The 18,202-nt window shown below is 42.9% G+C and overlaps 1 protein-coding gene across 1 annotated transcript in view; it reads left to right on the top strand.

Moving 5' to 3' along the window:
• Positions 1-18,202, top strand: part of LOC139473891 (ubiquitin carboxyl-terminal hydrolase 47-like) — a 48,753-nt gene that overhangs the window by 7,674 nt on the left and 22,877 nt on the right. The window contains exons 2-19 of the mRNA XM_071256685.1: positions 625-831; positions 2,284-2,397; positions 3,450-3,594; positions 5,457-5,553; positions 6,211-6,289; positions 6,767-6,833; positions 7,686-7,825; positions 8,063-8,152; positions 8,315-8,410; positions 9,622-9,719; positions 10,117-10,259; positions 10,884-11,005; positions 12,224-12,303; positions 13,163-13,214; positions 14,784-14,860; positions 16,281-16,336; positions 16,506-16,618; positions 17,835-17,939. Coding sequence (XP_071112786.1) covers positions 625-831; positions 2,284-2,397; positions 3,450-3,594; positions 5,457-5,553; positions 6,211-6,289; positions 6,767-6,833; positions 7,686-7,825; positions 8,063-8,152; positions 8,315-8,410; positions 9,622-9,719; positions 10,117-10,259; positions 10,884-11,005; positions 12,224-12,303; positions 13,163-13,214; positions 14,784-14,860; positions 16,281-16,336; positions 16,506-16,618; positions 17,835-17,939 — 1,881 coding nt within the window. The remainder of the gene's footprint in view (positions 1-624; positions 832-2,283; positions 2,398-3,449; positions 3,595-5,456; positions 5,554-6,210; positions 6,290-6,766; positions 6,834-7,685; positions 7,826-8,062; positions 8,153-8,314; positions 8,411-9,621; positions 9,720-10,116; positions 10,260-10,883; positions 11,006-12,223; positions 12,304-13,162; positions 13,215-14,783; positions 14,861-16,280; positions 16,337-16,505; positions 16,619-17,834; positions 17,940-18,202) is intronic.

Here is an 18,202-nt window from a genome sequence, read left to right on the forward strand (position 1 = left end):
CTCCCTGACGTACCATTCAACTGACATGAGGGGGCATAACTCAATAAAGATGCCATTTTGAGACTCATGAAGATCCGGGGTAGAATAGGTCTTCAGCAGCCCATACTTGCCATAAAAGGCGACTATGCTTGTCGTATCACTGAACTGATACAGGTAATTCATTCACAGGCGACTATGCTTGTCCTAAGAGGCGACTATGCTTGTCATAAGAGGCGACTAACGGGATCGGGTGGTCAGGCTCATTGACTTCGTTGATGCATGTCATCGATCCCAATTGCGTGGATCGATGCTCATGATATCAATCACTGGAATGTCTGGTCCAGACTCAATTATTTACCGACTGCCGTCATACAGCTGGAATATTGCTGAGTGCGGTGTTAAACAACAAACAAACCAAACCATTTTGAGATGTTCATGAATTCCACAAAACTAGAGTTGATGGGAGTGCTGGACAGATAGACTGCTGTAATAGGAAAGAATCGTGTAGTTCTTAACCTTTTGAGCAGTATAGGAACAAATCAGGTGTTCTTTAATGTCTTTTGAGTAGAATATTTCGTCGTTAGTCAAAATGTGATTTTTTCTGATTACGATCGTAAAATTTTATAGAACACGTTGTGTTTTCAGGGTGTGTGTGTTGCTGATGAGGAGAAGGTCCTCTGCATCATCAGTGACCTGGTGAACGTCACCAAGCCGGGATGCAAGCACACCCTGAATCTGCCAGCATCTACCTCCGTGAGGGAGACGCTGAAGGAGATGGTGAAGATTTGCAACTATGACCCCGAGACTGTCCTCATTCACTATGAAATTTCGCACGGAGGAGGGGATGATGATGTGAGTATACGTGTTGAATGTCAAGTGAATGAGGTGGTCGACTAGTGGTTGAGGAGTTTGCTCATTGTTCGATTCCAGGTTCAATTTCCCATATGGGTATTATGTGTGAAGCACATTTCTTGTGTCCCCGCTATGATATTACTGAAAGTGAGTAAAATCTCTCTCTCACTTCGGCTTTCCTCATGCATTAAATTGACAACTGGAATAATGTTAAAAGAGGAACTCACTCACTCACTCACGCACACACGCTAGCACGCACTCACTCACTCACTCACTCACTTCATTGTGCAAAGTTTGCATCCCTTGGGCACACCAGATACCTGTGATTGTGGCTTCGAATCCTGGCTCGCCTCGATTATGTTTCCAGGTTTGTCAGCAAACGTGGGTTTCACAAGATTGGTAAATGTCTAAGACCTGCATCACTTCGGCTTTCCTCCCGCATTAAGCTGACAACTGGAATAATGTTAAAAGAGGAACTCACTCACTCACTCACTCACTCACTCACTCACTCACTCACCCACCCACCCACCCACCCACCCACTCACTCACTCACTCACTCACTCACTCACTCACTCACTCACTCATAGTACACTCTGCAAAGAATGTTTGCTGATGTACACAACAAAACCTCTATATTGCCATACCGACAATCAGATGATCCTTAACTTCCTTCTATTTTCTATGTCATGGGGGTAGGATGGTCTATAGTGATCGACCACGAAGATCTGCATCACTTGTGGCTTTCCCCCCACATGAAGCTGACATGCCATGATGTATAGGATAAAGCACGCCTCCGAGGTTTGGGTTGAAAGTGTAAAACTAAGAGTGAGGGAAAGCCTGCTAAGACCAAAGGTTGGGCTAGTAGTTCCAAAAGCTTTGGCCAGCAGACCCAAAAGCTTTTGGCACAGACTTGGTGTATTCAAATTTGACCAGTCGATTCTAATGTTTACAAATGATTCTGGCTAGTGTTGGTCTTGTACAATCTTCAACCCCTGCAACAAGGGCTGGCTAAAAAGTTTGATAAGTGGAATTTTTGTCAATGGGAAGAAATATTAACGATTATTGATGTGAAATTGTTGTCATCTATAAGAACTTACTTAAGCTATTGTAATGATATAAAGTTTAGAACAAAACAGACTTGTTATTATCAATAATGTCAATTGTTGAAGATGGAAAGCAACTTTTTTTGTTACTTCTCAAATGTCCACAAAGTAATCCTTCCCTCAACAGGTTATACTGCTCACCAGTGGTGTGAAAAATGTTGATTTCTTCCTGGACTTTCTAGCACATTTGCTGATTGTTACTTCTCTGATATTTTATCGATAATTGATCGATATTTGGTTGGTGATTATCGATCTCTATTATCTATGTCGATAACCGGCCCTACCTACCACATTGCAATCCACAGGTCTACTCCTTCTTTCCCATGACAGGCTTCTCCTCTTGTTCCAGGTGATTCTCAGCAATGTACCAGATAAAGCACTTGGAGCTATCGTAGTTCCAAACATAAGAAAACACTCCTTTACTGTCCACGAGAAGGAAGGAGTGGCACCCAAAAAGATGGAAGTAAGCTGGAATCATCTTGATTCAGATCTAGATCTAGATTTACTTTGCTTTGGAGCTACAGATAGATTTTTGTTAGCTGGTGGCTGGACTGACGAGTGCAACATCTCTCGTCTGTTCATTGATGCTATTCACACACTCATTTAGGCTCAACAAAGTCTAGCTCAGTAAAGTCTAGCTTAACAAAGTCTTGCTCAACAAAGTCTTGCTCAACAAAGTCTTGCTCAACAAAGTCTTGCTCAACAAAGTCTAGCTCATGTGTAGTTAAGCAGACCCCTTTACATCAAAACATGACATTTATTAACAACACTTCGTTGATGTAGAAGAAAGATTGTTTAGAAAAATTGGGAAAAGAGGAATATGTTCATCATTCTTCAGAAGTAGGCACCAATAAATATGTTCTTCAGAAGAAGGCACCGATAAATATGTTCATTAGAAGTAGGCGCCGATAAATATGTTCATTAGAAGTAAGCACCAATAAATATGTTCATTAGAAGTAGGCACCGATAAATATGTTCATTAGTACTTGGCATCAATAAATATGTTCATTAGAAGTAGACACCGATAAATATGTTCATTAGAAGTAGGCACCGATAAATATGTTCATTAGAAGTAGGCACTGATAAATATTTTCATCAGAAGTAAGCACCGATAAATATGTTCATTAGAAGTAGGCACCGATAAATATGTTCATCAGAAGTAGGCACCGATAAATATGTTCATTAGAAGTAGGCACTGATTAATATGTTCATTAGAAGTAAGCACCGATAAATATGTTCATTAGAAGTAGGCACCGATAAATATGTTCACCAGAAGTAAGCACCGATAAAGCCCAACCCCTCACTTTGAAATCTGACAGGACGAGAGTATTGAGACCAGTTGTTCACTGAATATTAAGCAGTTTCATAGTCCTCAAGTCTGAGTGTGAATGATAACATGATAAATATTCAGCTCTGAAATTGAAGTATATTACATTGTGACCTGTATTAGGTTTATATAGCCGCAAGTGGTTTCGTCACCCTGAACATGTATGACCATGTGCTGTGTTTCCCCAGAGCGAGACGTCCACATCTGGCTATGAGAGTCAGGCGTCCAGTAGCACCTCGTACACCAGCGGCGACACCTACACCAGCTACTCATCCACGTCACACACAGACCCCTCCTACTCATATGCTTCAGCTCTCATCAAATCAGACACAGGTGAGAATGTCTCAGCTCTCATTGAATCTGAGACAGGTGAGAATGTCTCAGCTCTCATTGAATCTGAGACAGGTGAGAATGTCTCAGCTCTCATTGAATCTGAGACAGGTGAGAATGTCTCAGCTCTCATTGAATCTGAGACAGGTGAGAATGTCTCAGCTCTCATTGAATCTGACACAGGTAAGAATGTCTCAGCTGTCATTGAATCTGACACAGGTAAGAATGTATCAGCTCTCATTGAATCTGACACAGGTAAGAATGTCTCAGCTGTCATTGAATCTGACACAGGTGAGAATGTCGCAGCTGTCATTGAATCTGACACAGGTGAGAATGTCTCAGCTGTCATTGAATCTGACACAGGTGAGAATGTCTCAGCTGTCATTGAATCTGACACAGGTGAGAATGTCTCAGCTCTCATTGAATCTGACACAGGTAAGAATGTCTCAGCTGTCATTGAATCTGACACAGGTGAGAATGTCTCAGCTCTCATTGAATCTGACACAGGTAAGAATGTCTCAGCTGTCATTGAATCTGACACAGGTGAGAATGTCTCAGCTCTCATTGAATCTGACACAGGTAAGAATGTCTCAGCTGTCATTGAATCTGACACAGGTGAGAATGTCTCAGCTCTCATTGAATCTGACACAGGTAAGAATGTCTCAGCTGTCATTGAATCTGACACAGGTGAGAATGTCTCAGCTCTCATTGAATCTGACACAGGTAAGAATGTCTCAGCTGTCATTGAATCTGACACAGGTGAGAATGTCTCAGCTCTCATTGAATCTGACACAGGTAAGAATGTCTCAGCTGTCATTGAATCTGACACAGGTAAGAATGTCTCAGCTGTCATTGAATCTGACACAGGTGAGAACGCAACTTTTTTCACAGTATACACAGCTCAGGCCCAATATCTTCTTTTATAGCTAAAATGATACAATTATCATTAAACCACCCGCATGTTGTCAGAAATGAGCAAGCTACTGATAATGCCCATATATTGCTTGACGATGCCCGTTGTTAGGTGACGTCATGGGAATAGGGATATGTGACGTCACATTCAATAGTGATGTCATCTGGTTTGTTCTATGACGTTTCCATATTTGTAAAAGTGAACTTCCTGTTAATAGCAGTAAATGTTTCAAAAACGATATTGTTGTTTATTTTTATTTGATAACAAATTCTATCCATTTTAGCTTTAAGCCCTTGATCTTTTGTCATCCGCCCTCCTTCGTCGGGCAGTTAATGGAAGACCTCAAGCTTCTGAAAATGATAATGCCCTGAAAAATAGCGTGACCCTCATAATAATGATCCAGTTGTCGTCAGTAGTTGATATGCCAATAATGACTATTGGCCTGATGACCTGTGCACACAACACAGGCCACATGTCAGGGGAAGTTAAGTTTCTCGGTCTTTGGTCCTGCCCGTCAGAACTGACTAAATATATCACAAGTGATTCTGTGGCATTTTATTGGCTAACCAAGCAATGTATTTTGTATTATGTTTTCCAACTCCAAACAAATTAGGCCATGCCCACTAATGGATGAGAGTTTCCTGATTGGCTGATAATAGAAAGGGTGGGGTTTATATTTCATTATTACACTGATCGATGTCACCGATTGTCTAATTTTATTGACAGTTTTGTGATAATGGTTAAATAAGCAGTTATTGTTGACATATTTAAAGAATTGACTTCAATATCTTTTTGCACGTATTGAGTTATTAACATAAAACACACTTTTCATGCACACTTTGCGTAACTCTGCAGCTACTCAGGTTTACAAAGCCTGCTCACCATATTTTTTGTTTATACCTCAATAAACGCCAAAAATATTGAAGTCAGTTTTTATGTGTGTGTGTTGCAGGGTATGTTGGCCTCGTTAACCAGGCAATGACGTGCTACCTGAACAGCCTACTACAGACCCTGTACATGACGCCAGAGTTCAGGGATGCAATCTACAGGTGACTTACCATCCTTCTTACCACCTCAGGGGCGGTCAGGTAGCCTAGTGTTAAAGCGTTTACTCGTCTAGACGAAGACCAGGGTTCGATTCCCGACATGGGTACAATGTGTGAAGCACATTTCTAGTGTCCCCGCCGTGATATTACTGGAATATTGCTAAAAGCAGCGTAAAACCGTACTCACTCACCCACTCTTACCACTTCAAGTCTTCTCGGGCAGGTTCACAGCAGGCCCTGCTTGTCAACAGAGCCAAGTATAATGTGTCTTTGTACCGCAAGATGTGGATTGTTCATCATGCTTTCAACCACTAGTTTGCCTGACCAACATTTGATAAGTACAAGCCATGATGATATAGCTGGAATATTGCCTATTTCAGTGTAAAACACATTCATTCATTAATCTTTCAATGCTGATTAGTGGGTTCGAATCCCGGTTCGCCCTGATTATGTTTCTAGGTTTGTCAGCACCATACCCGTGCTTGTGGGTTTCACCGAAGTGGTAAACGTCTGAGACCTGCATCACTTCGGGCTTTCCCCCCACATTAAGCTGACACGCCGCGATATAACTGGAATACTGTTAAAAGTGGCGTAAAACCCAACTCACTCACTCAATGCTGATTAATTAACTTTAATCTATTTATGAACTTACTGTTTCAGGTGGGAGTTCAATGGGCGAGATGAGGAGGTTGTGAAGAGTATTCCCTTTCAGCTCCAGAATCTGTTTCTACAACTACAGGTAATGCTGAATGCTAAGTTTACCCTTCCCCAGGTAGAGTGCCCGCAACCACCTGCCTACTTGTTGCAACTTACCAATTATCTCCCCTGAACTCAATCACAGCGGTAGAAACTAACATCTTCAGTCCGCTAGTCCTTATGATGATAAAATATAGCAAAGCCCTTAAAAATAGCACATTTTTACTAGGTCTTATGATACCTTTACTACTGGGCAGTTTGGCAAGGACTATAGGACTAGTGGCAATTTCTATCCCTGCATCATTATGAATCCTAATCTACTAGTTGACCTTGGAGGTGTATCTGGTTAACTGGACACAGATGGACATGATGAACCAGGTCACCACAGTGGAGATGTTATTTCTGTACTTCTAACTTTGTCTGGAGCTGAAACCTGCTTTTTTTTTGTATCCTCAGCCGATCCATATGCCGTTACTAAGATCTATTGACAAGATGCTGACTTGATCTTGTTTTGTTGTAGACAAGTAAGAAGAAGTCGGTGGAGACGACGGACTTGACCCGCAGCTTTGGCTGGGACAGCAGTGAAGGTTAGTAATAGACACTTGACTGTTTGATGTGTATGGAAGTTTGACTGTTTGATGTGTATGGAAGTTTGACTGGTTTGATGTTTGACTGTTTGATGTGTATGGAAGTTTGACTGTTTGATCTGTACGGAGGTTTGACTGGTTTCATGTGTATGGAGGTTTGACTGGTTTCATGTGTATGGAAGTTTGACTGATGTGTATGGAGGGTTGATGTGTATAGAGGTTTGACTTGTTTGATGTCTATGGAGGTTTGACTTGTTTGATGTGTATGGAGGTTTGACTGTTTGATGTGTATGGAGGTTTGACTGTTTGATGTGTATGGCAGTTTGACTGGTTTGATGTGTATGGAGGTTTGACTGTTTGATGTGTATAGAGGTCTGACTGTTTGATGTGTATGGAAGTTTGACAGTTTGATGTGTATGGAAGTTTGACAGTTTGATGTGTATGGCGGTTTGACTGTTTGATGTGTATGGAGGTTTGACTATTTGATGTGTATGGAGGCTTGACTGGTTTGATGTGTATGAAGGTTTGACTGTTTGATGTGTGCAGAGGTTTGACTGTTTGATCTGTTCAGAGGTTTGACTGTTTGATGTGTATGGAGGTTTGACTGTTTGATCTGTACAGAGGTTTGACGGTTTGATATGTGCGGAGGTTTGACTGGTGTGATGTGTATGGAGGTTTGACTGATTTGATGTGTATGGAGGTTTGACTGGTTTGATGTGTATGGAGGTTTGACTGTCTTATGTGTATGGAGGTTTGACTGGTTTGATGTGTACAGAGCTTTGACTGGTTTGATGTGTACAGAGCTTTGCCTGGTTTGATGTGTATGACGGTTGACTGCGTTTGATGTTCCAGTGTGGCAGCAGCATGATGTACAGGAGCTGTGTCGAGTTATGTTTGATGCCCTGGAACACACGTGGAAGAATACAGACCAAGCCCATCTCATCAACCACCTCTACCAGGGCAAGCTCAAGGACTATGTCAAATGTCTCGAAGTAAGTCATACAACATTACCTATTGAGCATTCAGTTTAAAGTTACATGGTTTGCTAGACAGATATCTGAGAGTTTATTTTGAATACAGCATTACCAGCCTTCAGAATTGATTAAGTCAAGGGGGGCAGGGGTGGCCCAGTCATCTAAGGCGCCTCGATTCTTTTGATAACTCATCTTGAGCACCATTCCCTGCCTGTTGACATTGTGTATGTGCTTGATTTGATCACTTGATTTCAGTGTGGTTATGAAAGTGCTCGCACCGACGCCTACCTAGACATTCCCCTTGTTATCCGGCCATTTGGATCCAACCAGGTGCATGGAAGTGTGGTAAGTACCGCTTGGCAGTTCACTTAAAGAAAAGAAAATCATTTTCTTGAGATATGGTTTATGATGATATTTTTTAGTATGGCACTGCAACCAAACATTTGTTGCATATTACCAAACTGTCTGACAGTATATATGTATGGGTGACCATTTGTTTCATTCCAGGAACAAGCACTGGATGCGTTTGTTCAGCCCGAGATCCTGGATTGCAGCAATCAGTATTTCTGTGAACGTTGCAACAAGAAGTGCAATGCCCATAAGGTATTTCTCATTATTCAATCTGACTAATTTTTGTATATATTTTCTTTTGGATGACTCATTGTTCACTTCTGAAGTCCTTCCTTTGAAAGCATATCGTAATATGAAAAAGCCTGCGATAATTGCCACATGGCAAACATCTCTAAAACTAAGATTGTTGAAGCCGGAAGACACTACACCTGTAATAACAATGACCCCTTGCAAGGTAGTTATTTACAATACTTACAAGACATGAAGAGTTGACCGCCTCCGTGGTCTAGTGGTAGAGCGTCTGCCCAGAGAACGTAAGATCAAGGGTTCGATCCCCGGCTGCATCATACCAAAAGACGTTAAAAGATGGTACTTGTTGTTACCCTGTCTGGCACTCGGCATGAAGAGGCTAAAACAAGGACTGGTCAGCTCGAAGTCAGTATACTTTGTCTGAGTTGGGTACTCATGTTAAACTGCGGCATGGTATCTCAGTGTGCTAGCACTATAAATCCGCATCAGTCTGGATGCATCCACGTCGCTATATAAGTGCAATAATATTGGATGCGACATTACACCCCATTTCACCTCACCTCACATGAAGCGTCATTATATTACTACATTATATAACAAAAACTGGTTAGTGTGGGAGATCTGTCAGTCGGGATCACTCTCTTGGAGTGACAGAAGTGAATTCATTTGGCTCAGCTGCAACTATAGTGTTTCACGGGGTCACGTGGTACCTGCCATAATAGGTCACGTCAGTAGGTCAGTGCGTATATTCAATGATAATATAACTATGAGGTTTTTTTCTTTAATCTTTTTATTAATATCGCTACTAATACGGGTATGTCACAAGGAATGAATTTAAGGAGTTAAATGCAATGAGTCACCCCAGAGAATAATTATCCTCAATTACTTATAAATTACTGCTCAGTAATAAAAATGTATAAATGATTAGTGTGGTAGAAACGTCTGGATGATCGTAGCTCCTGTACCTTAATATAGGCTTATGATAGTTGTTGCGCTATGATCGTGGGGAATTGGACCCTTTTCACTTTAAGATCCAAGCCCCTCCTTCTAAATATCAAATGGTCAATCCTGAAGGACCCTGGATTGCATTGTGAGGGATGGTCAGTATTAGACTCAGAATTTATTATTGACATTAGATGAACTTTAGAAACTTAATATGTCCAAAGGGACATTGTGATAGAATGCTTCAATGAGATGATGTGTTTTGTTTCCAGGGTTTGAAGTTTGTGTCATTTCCCTACCTCCTAACACTACAGTTGAAAAGGTTTGACTTTGATTATGCAACAATGCACCGCATCAAACTCAACGACAGGTGAGTATTATCAACCATCGGATCAGTTTTGTGATGTGTGGTCTGTTAATTGATTCTCATACTCATGATGATTAATTATGTGGGCTCTCATCCATAATTTTCTCTGACGGTGAAGGTCCGGGTTAGAGTTGGTCTTCAGCAACCCATATTTGTTGTAAATAGTGACTGACGGGGTCGGGTGGTCAGGGTCGCTGACTTGGTATGATGCATGTCAGCATATTCCAATTTTGAAGATCGATGTTCATCCTGTCAATCACTGGATTGTCTGGTCCAGACTTGATTATTAACAGACTGCCGTCATATAGCTGGAATATTGCTTAGTGAGGCGTGAAACAACAAATAAACAAACAAAATCATCATAAGTTGGGGCTGTTGTTAAGTGGTTGTCTGCTTCCAGGATGACGTTTGCGGAAGTGTTGAACCTCAATCGGTTTGTGACCCCGGAGACTCCCTCCAAGGAGCAGAAGGTGGACGAGGCTGCTGAGGTTACCAAACCCAGCGCCGTCACCAGTAATGGTCCTACAGACAGCAGTGATGAGGGTAGGTTATCCATACCAATGATCAAATATGGAATTTATGACCAGTTCTGTTTACAGCAAGTTTGAATGGTTCTCATTGATTGTCTGACTAGTTAGAGACGGAACTGATTCAGGGATAATTCTAGGGTGAAGTCTTGTGCTTTTAGCCCCTAAATTTGAAAAAAAGGCCGACAATTTTAAATACAATGGGTCATTGTAACATTGTGTTGTATGGGCATACCTCATACAACTATATAAATATTTGTGGGCGGTCAGGTTGCCTCATGGTTGAAGCGTTCGCTCGTCCAGATCCAGATTCGTTTCCCAACATGGGTACAATGTGTAAAGCCCATTTCTGGTGTCCCCCGCTGTAATATTGCTGGAATATTGCTAAAAGCGGCGTAAAACCATACTTACTCACTCTGAAATATTTGAAATTTTCATTTCAAGGGCTCATGTCAGAAAATTTCTAGAGTGAACCCTGCTGATGTATTGGGATGTCATATTGAGTCGAGTTGAAATGTGCGACCAAGCCAATGTATGATCATGATAAAACTGACAAATCTGTATCGCCTCACTCACTCATTCTAGAACAGACATGAAGGTATGTGATACATGGTGGTGACTGTTCCCTCCCTGTCTGCAGGTATAGACGAGGGTATTGAGGTGGAGAATGGGCTGTCGGGGGCTTCCTCCAGCAGTGACTCATCTAGTCTCAGCAGTGAAGCTGCAACCAATGACAAGAATGCCAGGGAATCCGTGTGTCAGGTGAGTTACCCCCCCCTCACTCACCATGTCGCTGTTAGGTAGGGTTGGGTGGGTGGGGCTAGTCTCAGCAATGAAGCTGCAACCAATGACAAGAATGCCAGGGAATCCGTGTGTCAGGTGAGTTCCTGTTGCCATGTGTATCTGAGAAGCTAAATCTGCATTCACTGCATTCGCCTATTGTTTGTCATACTGGGCACGTGAGGTTACAATAGGTCCCCAGCAACCCCTGCTTGTTGTATGAGGCGCCTTGGATTGGCTAATCAACCTCATGGGCTTAGTTGATTGCCACTCATCATACCCAAACAGCATGGGTCAGTGCTAAACACATCACCAGATTTTCTTGTCCAGACTTGATTATTTACTGGCTGCTGTTATATGGCTGCAATATTGCTGGAATATTGCTGATCGTGGCGTTTAACAACAAAATTGTAATGGTGAAGACCTGTTTCATTTGCCCACCTTTCTGTTGTCCCTCCTGTGATATTGCTGTAGTGGCAACTAACAGTACCGACTGTCTCCCTTGCTGTGTTATCTGTGGTGAACCTGCCAGGTGATTGAGTCATGGTGAACCATATCTTTGAAACACCACTGGGTTAAAATTGGTCTTCAGAAACCCATGCTTGTCATAAAAGGCTAATGACGGGATCAGGTTGTCAGGCTCGCTGACTTGCTTGATGCATATCATCGTATCCCTGTAGAACAATGGTCATAATATCAATCATTGGATTGTCTTGTCCTGACTTTATTGTTTATAGACTGCTGTCATATACCGTATATCGCTGTGTCTAAGGCGACCCCACGTAATAGATGACCCCCCTGTACACGCCTTCGAATTCTACGATGACTGGTCGCATGTGTAACTCCAGCACATGTCGCCATTTTGTGTTTACACGGTCCGACACCAAATTGGTGCTGTAAAATAAAATTCATTTATGAAGTTACAACATAAGAACATATTTCAAGTTACGAGCCATTTATTTACGCACAGCCATTTTTCTTAATTTAATTAATTCACATCTTTGTTTACATACATAAATCCATTCATCATTCAGAATCATACATAAATACATACATCATTCAGAATCATACATAAATACGTACATCATTAAAAAAATCATACATAAAATCACAAAGGTATTTGGAATATTGCTGAGTGCAGCATTAAACAACAAAGAAACAAAAAACTTGAGATACCTGAGACATGTGTTTTTCTTGCAGGGCCCGTATGAGTATGAGTTATTTTCTATAATGATTCACTCCGGCAGTGCAGCAGGAGGGCACTACTATGCTTATATCAAGTAAGTGAGCCAGTTCCTTCAGTAGCATGTAGCAGGACTCGGATCTGTGGCAGATTGTCTCGTTCAGGGCAGGTTTAGTTGTATGGTGTAAGGTTGACATCATTTAGATATCTGGTGTCACATCAATTTTCCTGTTGACATCACTGAGAAGATGATGTTGAATATAGATGATGATGAATAAAGATTACGTCAAATATTAATCCTTTCCTAAATCTGTCCAGATTGAGACAATCTACCATGGATGAGAGACCTGCCGTTGTTCCTACACGTATATACAACTCAAAAGAAGTTTCTCATGACTGTAGTTAATCTGTCATGGCTGGTGGGTGTTGCGACACACAGCCTTCATAGTGTGGGTGTTCTTTGACATGTGTTGAGTAGACCCGTGAAGATCAGGGGTAGAACAGGTCTTCAGCAACCCATGCTTGACATAAAAGGTGACTAATGGGATCCGGTGGTCAGGCTCGCTGACTTGGTTGATGCATGTCTTTGATCCCAATTGCATGGATCGATGCTCACGAGGTCAATCACTGGATTGTCTGTCCCAGACTTGATTATTTACAGTCCGCCGTCATATATCCTGTGGTGCTGATTATAGACCCAATACAGTAGTGTTAGGTGTTAGTTGGTGTGATTGGAACCCCTGTAAGGATTCTAGTGAGGTCTCCAGTAGCCTTTAGTTGCTATTGCTGACTGCAGCATTTGTGACAAGATTCTTGACTCATGGAATAATTATTGGCTGTGACAGAGTCGACATGGATTTCAACTTATTCTTTATCAAGGATGTAATTAAATTGATTGATGTCTTTTCTCCAAGATGTCTGTATCATCTCCATGTGTATATATTGTTTATTCACAGGTCTTTCAAAGATGGTCAGTGGTATAGTTTCAATGATCAGCAAGTCACAAGGGTGAGTTGGCTAACCACAGTTACTAGCCACAATTACTAGCCACAGTTACTTAGCCACTGTTACTTAGCCACAGTTACTTAGCCACAATTACAAGCCACAGTTACAGGCCATAGTTACTAGCCACTGTAACTAGCGACAGTTACTAGCCACAGTTACTTAGCCACAGTTACAAGCCACAGTTACTTAGCCACAATTACAAGCCACTGTTACTTAGCCACAGTTACAAGCCACAGTTACACTGACATGGCAGATTTTGTGTCCCCATACCCTGATGTAGATGGTTGCAACCACAATTTAGAGGCCTCTGTGATTAGAATGGAGTAGTGCTGGCTTCAGCATCAAACAAAGGTCATTCTCTCTTGATGGAATATTGGTACAAAACAGCAGCTCCCTCACTTCACAAACTCCACAGTGATCCCACTTGCTCTTGATATATGTCAAAGTTAAAATAATAGTTGAGAAAGTTACATATTGATAAATATATATAAGTGATGGCCATGTTTCATAAAGCCATAGATGGAAGGTTGAAAAAAGATGAATTGATAATTGTTTATGCTGCTCCTGAATGTCCAGTGTTAATGCATCTTCCCAAGACAAGGGAGTTTACTGACTTTGGAACTCCAGTTTCCCCCCTTGCCCAATTAGGCTGAAATTCTGGAGTTATACTATGGCTGGGACCGCCTCCGTGGTCTAGTGGTAGAGCGTCCGCCCGGAGAGCGGGAGATCCGGGGTTCGATCCCCGACCGCATCATACCAAAAGACGTTAAAAGATAGTACTTGTTGTTACCTTGTCTGGCACTTGGCATTAACAAGTACTGGGGCTAAAACAAGACTGGTCGGCTCAGAGTCAGTATACTGTGTCTGAGTGGGGTATTCATGTTAAACTGCGGCATGGTATCTCAGTGAGCTAGCACTATAAATCGGCATCAGTCCGGACTAGTACAAGCAGCCACACAAACACACACGTACATGCACGTCGCTATATAAGTGCAATAATCTTGGACGTGACGTTGAACCCCATTTCACCTCACCTATACTATGGCTGGACTAACAAGTCTATGTATAGTCCAATCAAAATCCTGTAATGAAATCGATATCCGGTTCATAAACAACTTGGCAACTGTCGTGCCGATTTTGTTCAATTACAAGATTTTCAGAGCATGTGTCCCGTCAAATTTTTTCATGTTTTTAATGAAAGTGCTCAAGTGATTTGATGCACTTTGCGAGGTAAGACCCGTTTTAGGACAATATAGATCTTGATTATAGATCACATTATCTTGACTGGACACCTCCATTTATTAAAGAAAAATGCAAGTGAAATGCGAGGTGGAATCTGATTGGTCAGTTGGATGGAAAAGAAGGCACATAACTCATAATAGCCTTTGATGGCACTACGATCGAGCCCAGAAATTCCAGCCTAGTTCGGCAAGGGTGGAAACTGGACTTTTAAAGTCAGTAAACTCCCAACCCTTGGGAAGATGGTGTTTATGTCACACGGTGTTGTTCTTCCTGACATCCAGCAGTCGGTGATGCAGTGTTGATGGTGTTGATGGTGGTCCTTTGTTCCAGATAACATATGATGATATCCGGAAGACCTATGGAGGGTCCAGCCTGGGGAGGGGCTTCTACTCCTCTGCTTATGCAAGGTAATCTGCCAAGTCAGACCTCTCAGTACAGGGGAAGTCCAGGTAGAATACCAACATATGCTGGTCATAAGAGGCGACTTTATAATGTTAATAGACTCAATAATATGGAGGCCGTTGTCTCATTCGAATATTGCTGAGAGCAATGTTAAACAAACTCTCTTCAGTGAGTGAGTATTCCAGTTATATCATGGCATGTCAGCTTCGTGGGAGGACAGTTTGAAGTGATGCAGGTCTCAGACTTTGGTGAAACCAGCAAGCATGGGTATGGTGCTGACAAACCTAGAAACATAATTGGGACGACTAGGATTCCAACCCACAAGCATAGGGTTTTTTCCATGCCCAAGGGACATAAGTCTGTACAAGGACTCTTTTCAGTGATTGGGGACCCGTGAAGATCCGGAGTAGAATAGATCTTCAGGAACCCATGCCTGCCATAAAAGGCGACTATGCTTGTTGAAAGAGGCGACTAATGGGATCGGGTGGTCAGGCTTGCTAACTTGGTTGATGCATGTCATCGTATCCCAATTGCGTGGATCAATGCTCATAATGCCAATCACTGGATTGTCTGGTCCAGACTCAATTATTTACAGACCACTGTCATATAGCTGGAATATTGCTGAGTGGGGTGTTAAACAACAAACAAACAAACAGTGATTGGGGATACAACATTGAGCAGTGGTAGACATCACCAACCTGTTGCTTTTGTTGAAGTTGTTTTATATTTCTACAATCTATACTATTGGTATACACATGCATTTTGCAAATTTGTAAAACAGGGACTTGGTCAAAGAACATGACAAGTTTGTAGACTCGAAAACATTCCAAATAACATCTCATGAGAGTTTGGTCACAGATAGTGCTGCCTCATTGTCTTGTTAGGCGTTATTACTTCAGTGTTTGGAATATGCCAACATTGTTGGCATAGATAGCAAAATGTTACAAAAATTAGCATTCGTTGACATATTCTGGTTCTTATGGAGAAGAATACATGTTTTCGTAGATCTTTGTTCCTTTACGAGACAGCAATAACATTACAGTAATTCAGTAAGACAGTTGTCACATGTTAGGTTAGTATTGTGTTTAGCATGTTATCGCAATGTCCTATAGTTCTGTTCTGTTGAGGGGGCCCAGGTGGCCCAGTCGTCTAATGCGCTGCGATTTGCTGTGCAGAGTTGCGTCCCTTGGGAACGCCAGAAACCTATGATTGTGGGTTCAAATCCTTGTTCACCCTGATTATGTTTCTAGTTTTGTCAGCACCATACCCGTGCTCGTGGGTTTCACTGAAGTGGTAAACGTCTGAGGCCTGCATCACTTCGGGCTTTCCTCCCACATTCAGCTGACATGCCGTGATATAACTGGAATACTGTTAAAAGCGGCATTAAACCCAACTCACTCACTTACTCACTCTGTTCTGTTGTAGCTCCACAAATGCCTACATGCTCATGTACAGACAGATTGACAAGCTCAGAAATGCAGGTATGGATTGCAAGTTCTAAATTACCGTGTATACAGTGATATGTATTATTATAACTGTGAGATCAGATCCTATTTAAGTTCAACTTTGAAGCTGATCATTCCAAATACTTAGATCATGGATGCTGCCTCATGTGTGTGTGCATTAAACCATTCTGCATTCTCTTGACAGAGTGCATGATGCCGGATGATTTCCCCAAACACCTGAAGAGGGCGCTGCAGAAACAACAGGAGCAGGAAGAGGCAGAGAGAAAACAGCGGGAGATAGACAAGTCCACCTGCAAGGTGAGGAGGTGAAGGAGATAGACAGGTCCACCTGCAAGGTGAGGGGGTGAAGGCGGGAGACAGGTCCACCTGCAAGGTGAGGGGGTGAGAGAGATAGACAAGTCCACCTGCAAGGTGAGGGAGAGAGGGAGATAGACAGGTCCACCTGCAAGGTGAGGGGATGAGGGAGATAGACAAGTCCACCTGCAAGGTGAGGAGGTGAAGGAGATAGACAGGTCCACCTGCAAGGTGAGGGGGTGAGGGAGATAGACAGGTCCACCTGCAAGGTGAGGAGGTGAAGGAGATAGACAGGTCCACCTGCAAGGTGAGGGGGTGAGGGAGATAGACAGGTCCACCTGCAAGGTGAGGGGGTGAAGGCGGGAGACAGGTCCACCTGCAAGGTGAGGGGGTGAAGGCGGGAGACAGGTCCACCTTCCAGGTGAGGGGGTGAGGGAGATAGACAGGTCCACCTGCAAGGTGAGGAGGTGAAGGAGATAGACAGGTCCACCTGCAAGGTGAGGGGGTGAGGGAGATAGACAGGTCCACCTGCAAGGTGAGGGGGTGAAGGCGGGAGACAGGTCCACCTGCAAGGTGAGGGGGTGAAGGCGGGAGACAGGTCCACCTTCCAGGTGAGGGGGTGAGGGAGATAGACAGGTCCACCTGCAAGGTGAGGAGGTGAAGGAGATAGACAGGTCCACCTGCAAGGTGAGGGGGTGAGGGAGATAGACAGGTCCACCTGCAAGGTGAGGGGGTGAAGGCGGGAGACAGGTCCACCTGCAAGGTGAGGGGGTGAAGGCGGGAGACAGGTCCACCTTCCAGGTGAGGGGGTGAGGGAGATAGACAGGTCAACCTGCAAGGTGAGGGGATGAGGGAGATAGACAAGTCCACCTTCCAGGTGAGGGGGTGAAGGAGGGAGACAGGTCCACCTGCAAGGTGAGGGGGTGAGGGAGATAGACAGGTCCACCTGCAAGGTGAGGAGGTGAGGGAGATAGACAGGTCAACCTGCAAGGTGAGGGGGTGAGGGAGATAGACAGGTCCACCTGCAAGGTGAGGGGGTGAAGGCGGGAGACAGGTCCACCTGCAAGGTGAGGGGGTGAGGGAGATAGACAAGCCCACCTTCAAGATGTTGGTGGGTGAAATTTTAGACCAGTCCACCTGCAAAAGGTGGGTGGGAAAGCAAGATAGACAATTAATTTCTGTCTTTCCTATTTCGTGATGTATTGTACATGTCTTCCAGATCAAGCTGTACTGTTTTCACCCAAGCAATAAAAAGAAGATGGAGTCGAAGTTTGAAGTTCATAAAGACAAGACGTTGAAACAAGCCACAGAAATGGCCTTCAAGGTAATGGTAACTTCAGATACTGAAAGTCATGGGATATTTGATTTGTCAATATGTACCAACGGAAGAAAGTAACTGTGTTTCATATGAAGTTCAGTAAAAAATGATTTATTCTGAATTTTAAAAATGCATCTTTCAATGCATATTCATGAAGACCTTTCAACTTTGAGGTCATGATTCACAATGTGCATGTGCATGTTGCTGCACGGCACACAACTTTGATGTTTTTGCGTTATTGGGAGGATGATACTCATTCACATATTTTT

This window comes from Haliotis cracherodii, unplaced genomic scaffold, assembly GCF_022045235.1.
Source record: "Haliotis cracherodii isolate W230 unplaced genomic scaffold, xgHalCrac1.p SCAF_3, whole genome shotgun sequence".
Classification (NCBI taxonomy): Eukaryota; Metazoa; Mollusca; class Gastropoda; order Lepetellida; family Haliotidae; genus Haliotis; species Haliotis cracherodii.